This window comes from Rattus rattus, chromosome 16 (genome assembly GCF_011064425.1).
Source record: "Rattus rattus isolate New Zealand chromosome 16, Rrattus_CSIRO_v1, whole genome shotgun sequence".
Classification (NCBI taxonomy): Eukaryota; Metazoa; Chordata; class Mammalia; order Rodentia; family Muridae; genus Rattus; species Rattus rattus.
Genome location: NC_046169.1, coordinates 33,029,083 through 33,040,028, shown reverse-complemented (window position 1 = coordinate 33,040,028; position 10,946 = coordinate 33,029,083). Strand labels below are relative to the sequence as shown.

The following is a 10,946-nucleotide window of genomic DNA, read 5'->3' as shown; positions in this document are numbered from 1 at the left end:
CAGCTCCTGATCCCCACTACCCCAATGCCTCCAGGAAGCCCCTACACAACAAATGTCTCCTCCTTGGTTGGTTGGTACTGCCAGGCAGTGGGGTGGGAGAAGCTTCTGGAGGCGAAGCCTCAAGGAAGGGCTTTAGATCATTGGGGATGTGGCTTCAGAGAAGGCTTACGGCACTCCGTAGCAACAGAACAAATGGCCAGAAATTGATATGAAAGAAGACCCGAGAGATGCCTGCAGGGAGACGGTCGAACCCCTCTGCAGAACCCTTGGAATCAAGCAACACCAAGATTCGAGTTAACCTTGGGCTGTGCAGATGTCAGCCATGAATTGACGCCTGTAAGGCATGGTGCTGGGGTGGGTTGTTACAAACGGAGTTTAAACATGTGGATAGAGATTCGTGTGTGTGTGTGTGTGTGTGTGTGTGTGTGTGTGTGTGTGTGTGTGTGTGTGAGAGAGAGAGAGAGAGAGAGAGAGAGAGAGAGAGAGAGAGAGATCTAGCCTTGTCCTCACACAGATATCTCCCTGTCTCTGCCTCCCCAGTGCTGGGATTCAAGCATACACCACCACCTCCAGGCTGAGCAGTGACTTCTGATGGTGTTAGAACAGAGCTTCCTTCAAGGCCAGGGTGAGCATGGGGTTCAGCTGTCAGAGTGCTCTCCCAGTGTGCAGTGCCCTGAGTTTAACAGCCAGCATCAAACTCTGGCCCCCGTGCATGTGCTCAAATATGCATGCACACACGCATACATAGCCAAGCGCATTATTGAAAAAGGCAATGGAAGTCCCCTCATCCTGACATTAAAGTAGACTCCTCAAGGATGTAGGTTGTGAATAACTTAAGATTCTCAGCTTGATATTAAGAAAAAGAAAAGGAATACTCACCCCAAAACTTAACACACACTTGCACACACACACCACACATGACTTGTATCTATCTATCCATCAATCTATCACCTATCAATAATCTATCTACCTATCATTTATCTATCTACCTACCTATCTATTATCTATCATATATCAAACTATAATCTATCATCTGTCACCTATCAACCTATAATCTATCATCTCTCTGCCTATCTATCTATCTATCTATCTATCTATCTATCTATCTATCTATCTATCATCTATCTATCTTATTTGGACAGTTTCGCTTTCTGCTTGTGGAAGGCCCCTGGCACCTTTGAATGTTGCAATCTTATGCATCTGATGGGAAAAGATGAACATCGCGTCCTGTGGCTGTGGTTACAGTAAGCATCGTCACTTTCAAAGCAGAACTCAAGAGAGCTACAGAAGCTATCAGAATGCATCTTCATTCCCTGCTTGTGTTGACCCACAAATAGGCAGAATGTGACCCTACAATCATGCCACATCATGAGTGTGCATCTGAGAACCCACAGAACTGTGAGACCCCAAGTCTGACCTTCAAGCTAGCTGTGACCCTGCAGACAGCTCATAACAATATCCAGTATGGACCAGTCCCCTGTGACAAACCCACCACAGCTGTGCTGGAACTGCCGCCTGCATTCTTCTGGCTTTCTCTCACTGACTCTCCATGTTTTAGTGAGGTGTGTGTGTGTGTGTGTGTGTGTGTGTGTGTGTGTGTGTGACGAGGGTTCGACGATCCAAGGAAATGCCAGCAGGTAAACAAACCCCAGAGTGTCAAGGAGCCCAGGAGACAGCTGCAGAGGGCTGATATGCATAGCCCCGCCCTTCCTGAGAAAGAGGAACCAGCTATGGATATAAGGGGCAGCCAACTCCAGAGGCAAGGCTGCAGTCAGCAAACATTTCTGGCCTCAGGATGGAGAAGGATCTCAAGAGTACTCCAGCCTCGGAGCTGGACAAGTTCATACAGGATCGCCTTCTTCCTGACACCACATTCCGTGATGAGGTTAGAGCAGACATTGACTTCATATGTGCTTTCCTGAAGGAGAAATGCTTCCACGGTGCCGCCTTGAAGGTCTCTAAGGTTGTGAAGGTGAGCCCTCCTCATCCCTGAGCTGACCAGGATGGGGTGGGAGAGAACTCTCAGAAGGGAGGCTCCAGTCCTTAGTGGGGGCATGAGTTACCTACCTGCTCTGTGACTGGTGTCCTCATGTACACCCCAGCTATGGCACAGGGCAGAGAACAGAACAGAGACCCCACCATGGATGACTGGTGACTGATGGAATGAAGCTCATTGCCCATGTTTCCATCTGTCAAGTGAGATTTTATGATGACAGTTCCTACCTCACTCACTGTGAAGGCTGCAGAAACGTTGTTGTGTCATGTCCACTCGTCTATGACAGGGTTGCAAATGTGTTAGTGATTGTGCTCAGCATTTTATTTAGGGAGGACCTCTGCAGTATCCCTTATTATTTTTTTCTCAAATTTTTTTCTCTGTGAATCCATTTTCTTAATTTTAAAACCTGTTCTGTGACTTTGAAATATGATAACGACTATCTTCATGCAAGCATAGTGTACTTTTAGTTTATTCTTCTTAACATTCTGCTAACATTGGGATTAGGACAACAGTTTCAAAAGTGTTAATTTACTCACAGTCTCCTCCTATGCACTACCATCCTACTTCCTTGTATTCCAACATGATCTCCCTGAGAGAGTTCTCTTTCTATCACACACACACACACACACACACACACACACAAACACACACACACACACACAGAGTTCATAAATAAAGCAGGGATGTTCATTATTCTGTACCAGGAGGAGTTCCAGAACTTCTACATATTTTCCTACATAGAGCCTCATATTATTCTTCAGGGCTGACTAGTATTCCACTGCACATGTGACAGCTTGCTCTATCCATCCATCCATCCATCCATCCATCCATCCCCCTCGGTGATGGACTCCTACTCTGTTCAGCATCTGGATTGCCGAACATGGCTCTCCTTGTCCCTTGTCATTCTCCTTGTCTCTCAGGGTGGCTCCTCAGGCAAAGGAACCACGCTACAGGGCAAGTCAGATGCAGACCTGGTGGTGTTCCTTAACAATCTCACCAGCTTTGAGGATCAGTTAAAGCGACGGGGAGAGGTCATTGAGGAAATTCGGAAACGCCTGTGTCAGTTGCAGCACGAGAAACAGTTTAAACTGAAGTTTGAGTTCCAGACCTCAGAGCAGGCCAACTCCAGGTCTCTGAGCTTCAAGCTGAGCTCGCCCAAGCTCCAGCATGTGGTGAAGTTTGATGTGCTACCAGCCTATGATGTCCTGGGTAAGTCACACAGCAGCAGAGTCTCAGCCTGCCCTTCCTCACGCCTGAATCCTCCCTTCTATTTCTCTCTGTCTCTGTCTCTGTCTCTCTGTCTCTGTCTGTCTGTCTGTCTGTCTCTCTCTCTCTCTCGGTGTGTGTGTGTGTGTGTGTGTGTGTTTGTTCTGGGTTTGCAGTTTTATTATGGAAACATTTATTATGTTAATTAGGGCTGTGGGGGAGGGGTTGCCTAGTCTCCTAGAAGTGTCTGTAGGCCATGAGTCCCCAGCTGTAAACAATTATACTCAGACAAATTCAGGACACACTTGGGCTTCCTCCACCCGCTACGGGACAGGCAAGTGTGATGGCTGGTTTGTTTTCAGATAGGTGGGTGGGCCAGCTTCATGTCCACCTATCAGACAGTGAGCCTGAGGAGGAATTCTCCTGTCTCTACCTCCCCAACACTGAGACTTCGGTGCGGACCCTAATGTTCCTCAACCACAGCTTTTAACGGGGTCGCTCAGAATCTGATTTTGGGTCCTTGTCCTTCTCTAAGAAGCATTTTACTCACAGAGCCATCTGCCAGGCCCTTGGGATATCCTACAGAACACGTGCATGGTGAACAGCCCTCTACATGGCTGAAATTGGGAACTGTGGGTCTCTGAAAGTGGGACAAGAGATAGAGCGAAAAATAAACACTTGTAGCATCTTCTGTCAAAGAATGAGAAACCCCAGGCCTGTGCAGAGGCCTGGGTGTCTGTGCATGGGTGGCAGGGTGCAGGATGCAAAACTTCCCTGTGGGGCTCTGGGCCCTCCTGGAAAACTGGAAACCCAGCACACACACACACACACACACACACACACACACACACACACACACACACACACACACACACACACACACACACAACTTACCATATACACACATGTGTTATATAATTGCACATTAACGATCCTCTACATTAAGATCTCTCATACCAGGCCTGACTGACACTCCATGTGTCTCCAAAATTACACATTGCCCAACTCTACCCAAAGGCAGTCAACCAAGTATACCCTCCCCTCAAAGATCAGCATGGGCTTGGGTTGCTTAGAGAATACTTGAGGGATACTTTTGGGGAAGCATAGCACCCCCTCTTGACCACTGTGTGAACTGCTACTATTTACTTAGAGACAAGGCCACTAGCCCTTGGCTTAGGACAGCCATGGACACAGTCCAGAGTCTGGAAGTAGGACCAGGCCATTAGACTGTGGGGAGCTGCAAGAAGCTTAGAACCCTGCTCAGTGGAGGGGCTCAGAGGCGTGTGCACCAGAAATGATTTGGTAGGGCCTCTCCAGCAGAAGCCTGTCTTGCTCATGGACCTCCCCATTCTGAGGCAGCTTTCTCATGGGGGAGGGCCCTACCACAGAAGGACCACCTTGGGAATGCTGGTGTGGTTGACAGCCCAAAAGAGGACCCCGACCACAATTCTACCTCAGCTGACTTAGCAGGCAAGACCTACTGTGCACTAGACCCTGAAATAGAAAATAAGTTCTTGAGACCTTCCCGGGTCACTGTGGGACTGGGCTTGTCTCCGGCTCCATCAGTGAGTGATTTTGCCCTGGGCCAGCACCACAGCCTGATGGTGTGGCCTGTTGCAACCACAGCCATACACGTGGACATACCTAAGACACAGTCTGCTGCCTGACTAGCCTTCTGAAATGTACACACACATAGCCACACATACATCTATTCCATAGCTGCCCATCCACCCTACAAGTGCGCGCGCGCACGCACACACACACACACACACACACACACACACACACACACTCACAACAACCACCACCACCACATCCTTAAGCTCTGAGGAACTGGACAATCAACACCACGTGACGTTAAGTTAGGCACTGCAGAGATTCACGCACTGCTGACACATAGTGCCTGGGGAGACACCTCAGCGGATAAGGGCGATTGCTGCACAAGCCTGAGGATCTGAGTTCAAATCCCCAACACCCACCTAATCTCAGGAAATGCCACACATTGACCTGTAATCCAGGCTCTACTTGGGGCAGAGACAGAGGAATCTCTGTGGCCTGCTGGATGCCCACTAAACATGAGATTCCCAGGGAGACCCTGCCACGAAGGGCGAAATACAAGTACACAGAGAGACACCTTATGTCCTCCTCTGGCCTTCAAAAATATGTGTGTCCGCCCTCCCTCCCAACCCATACATCATATACACAACAGGGCAGAGACTCTGTAAGCATGAGACATGACATACAAGTTCAGCACACTGCTCCACAGTAAACTTTGACACAAGCAAGAGTGCACACAGTTGACACGCACCGGGCACTCAATCCCGGATACCAGAAAGTGGTCGGCCATTATTAGATGATTGTGTACCTCTCTCCCGTGTGACCACAAAGTCCTGGTTCCTGCCATCACTCTCTCCAGACCTGTGAGGAAGGCACTGCCCTTGGACCAGTTGGTGGTAGGAGTTTTCCAGGGACCTTCTATAAAGTCCTGAGGTGTGGCGGGGCACGCGGCTGTACGGGCAGGGATGCTTGCTGCCGACAAATCCTGCCCCATTCGCTGAACCCCATGGCCAGTGATCGTCACCCCAGAGAGACTGAGGAACCTCAGAGAGGGGCTGAGGTGTTCATCTGAATGAAATCTTCCTAACAGGTCATGTTAACATCAACAGCAAGCCTAACGCCCAAATCTATGCCAGTCTCATCAGGAAGTGCACCGACCTGGATAAGGAGGGCGAGTTTTCTACCTGCTTCACGGAGCTCCAGAGGAACTTCCTGAAGCAGCGCCCAACCAAGCTGAAGAGTCTCATCCGCCTGGTCAAGCACTGGTACCAACTGGTAAGGCATCTGGCCTGGTCACTGTGGGCCCATGTGGGAGGAGGGTAATGAGAAAGTTGAGAGCTGAAGGAGGAACATCAAGAGAGGGGGGTGCTGAAGGATAGAGGAGGGATGGGAGGGAGGACTAGGAGGAGGGAGGACTGGGAGGAGGGAGGACTGGGAGGAGGGAGGACTGGGAGGAGGGAGGACTGGGAGGAGGGAGGACTGAGAGGAGGGAGGACTTGGAGGAGGGAGGACTTGGAGGAGGGAGGACTGGAGGAGGGAGGACTGGGAGGAGGGAGGACTGGGAGGAGGGAGGACTGGGAGGAGGGAGGACTGGGAGGAGGGAGGACTGGGAGGAGGGAGGACTTGGAGGAGGGAGGACTTGGAGGAGGAGGACTGGGAGGAGGGAGGACTGGGAGGAGGGAGGATTTCCTATGCTTGTTATGAGTGATTTTTTTCTAGCCTCATAGTCAACTAATTCTCTCTTTACCTGCATCTAACTCGTCATTCACGTGTGTTGTAGAAATTATTTAAACCCTGGTCAGGGGTTTCTACCTAAACTTTGGTTATTGAGTTCCAGGATGAAAGACTCACTCCAAGGCTTTATATTTTTAATAAGCTTTCATCCGCACAGTAACTGGGCAGCTGGCTACCCTCCATGTTGTTAGAATCTCCTTTCCTATTTGTAACCCAAGCTGTTACTATGTTTCACCTAGGCTGCTCTTAGCTCCAACTGGCCAGCCCTCACGGCCAAGCTCTCTTGACACTTTACCCATGAAGGCTTTCTTTCCCTCCTCAATGTTCTTCCCTCTCCTCCAAGCCCATGAAACCCAAACCCCTCCCATGTCCCTTCTGCCCTGCTATTGGCTGGTGGCATCTTTATTGACCAATCACAATTAACTGTTGGGCAGGGTCACATAGCTAGTGTCTAAATGCAGACTCCCTCCTCACCGGGACAACCAGCTTTGGAGACCCGAATTAGCAATAGAGGAAAAACAGAATCAGGCAAACCCACGACACGCATGCCATTTTGATCCTTGCATTTCTCCCCATTTTTCTCCTTGCCTTTCTCTTCTCAGTGTAAGGAGAAGCTGGGGAAGCCCCTGCTCCCGTAGTATGCCCTGGAGCTGCTCACAGTCTATGCCTGGGAACATGGGAGTAGACACTGTGAATTCAACACAGCCCAGGGCTTCCGGACAGTCTTGAAACTGGTCACTAAGTACCAGCAGCTTCTAATCTACTGTACAAAGTATTATGACTTTCAACACCCAGAGGTCTCCAAATACCTGTGCAGACAGCTCAGAAAACCCAGGTAGTCTGTCCCACTGCTCCCCATCAGTACCAGGCTGCACTTGTGTGGAAAGGGGAGGTGGGAGCTCATGAGAAAACTTCCATAGTGAGCACTCTCTATGTCCCGCCCCCACCCTTACTCCTAGCTGTCACTCATGGTGTCTTGATTCCTCCTGTGCCTGCTAGTGAATGCTGTCTTTGTGGAGTACAGGGTGTCCATCTCAACGACTCAGATCTTGGCTATAGCACAGGAGGGGCCACAGTCGAATGTAAATGACTGGGAGTGGTTGTGTGACAATAAACCTGTAAGGACACCATCAGGTGGCAGCTGAATTGAGCCTGAGAGAAGTGGCCCCCACACAACAGCTGAGAGCCCCGTTTTTCTCATTGCTTTTCTCTTCTCAGTGTAAGGAGAAGCTGGGGAAGCCGCTGCCCCCACAGTACGCCCTGGAGCTGCTCACGGTCTATGCCTGGGAGCGTGGGGGTAGAGACTGTGAACTCAACACAGCACAGGGCTTCCGGACGGTCTTGGAACTGGTCACCAAGTATCAGCAACTTCGAATCTACTGGACAATGTATTATGACTTTCAACACCCAGAGGTCTCCAAATACCTACGCAGACAGCTCAGAAAATCCAGGTAGCCTGTCCCACTGCTCCCCATCAGTACAAGGCTGCACTTGTGTGGAAAGGGGAGGTGGGAGCTCATGTCTATGAAGCATCTCCTGCACTGGGCACTGTCCTGCTGTCACCTGATTGTCATGAGGCCTTACAGCTCTGGGAGTCAGGGCTAGGCTCTCCTGTCTGCAGATGAGGAGATCAAGACACTGACATTGTCCGGATTAAGCAGCAAAGGAAGGGGAGTCCATGGGATGGGATCTGAAATATTCCAGCATTAATCAAAGTCACATGGTTTGGGAAGCTATAAATAGTAGAGTACTATGTCACCCTAGGCTGTGACGTGTCTTGATCCTGTGTTGTGTTCAGTTTTCCCATGAGACTGGCTAGTCCAACTCTCCCCATCTCACAGATCAGAGAACCTGAGGGACCTGCCCCAGGACACACAGCTACTAAAGGGTAGAGGATTTGAACCCAAGCCTTCCAGGTCATGACCAAGGATCCCTCCAGTCTTGCTGTATGCTGTGGGGCAGGGACAAAGCAGAGGCTTTAGATAGGGGTTCTCTGCTGGGCGACTCTCTTAGCCCTGTGCAGTGTTGCCTGGGGCACTGGAGGCTGAACAATTTCTGTCTAAATGTTGCTCTGCAGGCCTGTGATCCTGGACCCCGCTGACCCAACAGGGAACGTGGCTCGTGGGAACCAAGAAGGCTGGCAGCGGTTGGCCTCAGAGGCGAGGCTGTGGCTGCAGTACCCATGTTTTATGAACAGGGATGGTTCCCCAGTGAGCTCCTGGGAAGTGCCGGTGAGACCCTGTCATCATCCTGTCCCCTTGCACACAGCTTCGGTCACTCCACATATTGGGAGAATATTCTCAGTGAGGCATGATCTTTTTCTAAAGGTCTCCACACCCCACTGGAGTCCAGCAGCTTGCCTGGTTTTACCGCCATTTAAGCACCATTCACAGATATCATGGCCTGGCAGGATGGCTCAGTGGGTAAAGGCACTGCCAACTCTGAAGACCTAGGTTTGATCCCTAGAAACCCTATGGTAGAAGGAGAAAAACAAATCCCCCAAGTTGTCCCCTGATGTTCCTCTCCGTGCTGCTACACACGTGGGCATGCACACACACAGTCACAGAAACTCACACAATACACACTCACCCACATGCACCCACATTTACGCTAACTCAAACACTCATACACACATACAAACACACACTCACACAAAACGCTGACACGCACACACACAACATGCTGACACACGTGGAGACAGTATAGCGGAGATTCAGAAGTGAAGCCCCTGGCTCAGCTAAGGTGCATCAGGGCTGGGATCCTGTGGACTCTGAAGCCTTCGTGGTCAGGTCCACGAAGCATCCTGTCTTCCCTGTCTCACTGTCATGTGGCCAACGGGACACAGCAGGACTGTGTCACAGCCACAGAGGCACAGAGGGACCTGCTCTTGAACCTGTCCCCTCCTGGGGCCGAGTCTGCCTGATGCTAGGGAACCGATGATGTCACATGTGACCTCAGGGTGGGGAAGAACATGGATGCCATGATGTGGGAAAGAAACCTCAGAAGGTCAGGAAGGAAGGGAGAGGGGCATGGAGGGAGGCAGCTGTGAGAACAGTGGCCTGCAGTGCTGTCCTGCAGCAGAGAGGTGGCAGGGCCACATCCCATTCGGCAGATCTGTTACTGAAGAAGCAGCCTGCAGGTGGGGCCATGTGTACCCTCAGAAGGCTAAGCCATAAAGGTGTCCTGATGGCCATCTTTCCAACCTGGGAATGTGCTGGCCCTTTTTTCTGAGAGCTCTGGCTGGCCAGTCATGGTACCCATCCCCTCAGGGCTGAATTGCATCCCCTTGGGTGTCGGAATGCAGGCTCCTGACATGATTGTGTGTCCTTTCATTACAGACGGAGGTTCCTGTACTTTTCTAGCAGGTTAGTTTTTTTCCCTTTGTTTTGATGTGGCTTTCTGCTGTGTAGCCCAGGCTAGACTGGATCTCGCCATTCTCCTGCCACAAAGCAGGGATGACTGGTGTAAGCTTGATGTTTCTGACCATGCCCTGCCTTCCCTCCATCCCGAGGTGAATGAGGTCATGCATCCTGCTGTGAACCCAGCAGCACCAGCCCAGGAGGCTCCGGAGTCAGGGGCACGTGCTGCTCTGCTGCAGGACCTTGACACAGTGAGGGAGGGCCCCACTCGGGATCACAGTCCATGCTTCTGATGCCCGCCACCCATGTTTGAATACTGTCCAATCACAGACAGCCTTCCTCAAAGGATTCAGAAGGGGCGGAAAGAACTCAAGCTTGACTTCCATCTGACTGTCTACCTGTTGGGAGGTTCTGTCCAACCATGTCTGTCAACAACAATAAAGTACAGCAGGTGCCATAAGGGTGTGTGTGTGTGTGTGTGTGGCACGCGCGCGTGTGCACTTGTGCCTGTGCATGGTTCAATTAGATGAATTTATTGAGCAGTTATTAGACTCTACATGGTCCAGGCCTTCAGCAGTGGTTAGAGCCAAACCAAACTGCTACAGTTGTTGAAGGGCTTAGGATCCTTCCAGGCCTCTTGTTACACATAAACTCAAGAGAGGAACCCTTGTATCTTCTGTCCATGTCCCCAAGACTAGATGCTAGCCATGCCCTATCTGACACAGAAACTATTCCCTGGCCGCACATGGACATGGCATGGTGAGACTGTGGCCTGTGTACTCAGGTTGCCCTTGAGTGGCTACACCAGGCAGGCTGGGTTCCATAGGTGTGGGGAGAATAAAAGTGTCCAGAATTATTGACACATGTAACTTTGAAGCATGGTCACTGATGGCAGTGACCAGCTTTGATGCACTGAGTTAAATCACAATGATTGTGGCTTCCTTTCTCTCTATCAAGACATGAATGCAAGATGTGACACATGCTGACCTGGAACTCACAGGAATCCTCCTGCCTCAGTCTCTCACTCAAACTCTGGAAACACACACACACACACACATACCACATGCACACACACCACACGTACACACACACAC

At 50.6% G+C, this 10,946-nt stretch overlaps 1 protein-coding gene across 1 annotated transcript; it reads left to right on the top strand.

The window, feature by feature from the left end:
- The first annotated feature begins 1,733 nt into the window (after nucleotides 1–1,733).
- LOC116885293 (2'-5'-oligoadenylate synthase 1A-like) lies at nucleotides 1,734–10,312 on the top strand. Its single transcript, XM_032886542.1, has 7 exons — nucleotides 1,734–1,972; nucleotides 2,917–3,205; nucleotides 5,850–6,034; nucleotides 7,712–7,944; nucleotides 8,571–8,724; nucleotides 9,832–9,858; nucleotides 10,005–10,312. Exons 1-6 carry the CDS (start codon nucleotides 1,796–1,798, stop codon nucleotides 9,853–9,855), a joined length of 1,062 nt encoding a protein of 353 aa, XP_032742433.1. The 5' UTR covers nucleotides 1,734–1,795; the 3' UTR covers nucleotides 9,856–9,858; nucleotides 10,005–10,312.
- Nucleotides 10,313–10,946: the final 634 nt, after the last annotated feature.

Excerpts from the sequence above, each read along its gene's own strand:
- LOC116885293 (XM_032886542.1), top strand. The coding sequence starts at position 1,796 with ATGGAGAAGGATCTCAAGAGTACTCCAGCCTCGGAGCTGGACAAGTTC. Across the intron at positions 3,206-5,849 it reads ACCAGCCTATGATGTCCTGG|GTCATGTTAACATCAACAGC; the intron begins GTAAGTCACACA and ends TCTTCCTAACAG. Across the intron at positions 7,945-8,570 it reads AGACAGCTCAGAAAATCCAG|GCCTGTGATCCTGGACCCCG; the intron begins GTAGCCTGTCCC and ends GTTGCTCTGCAG.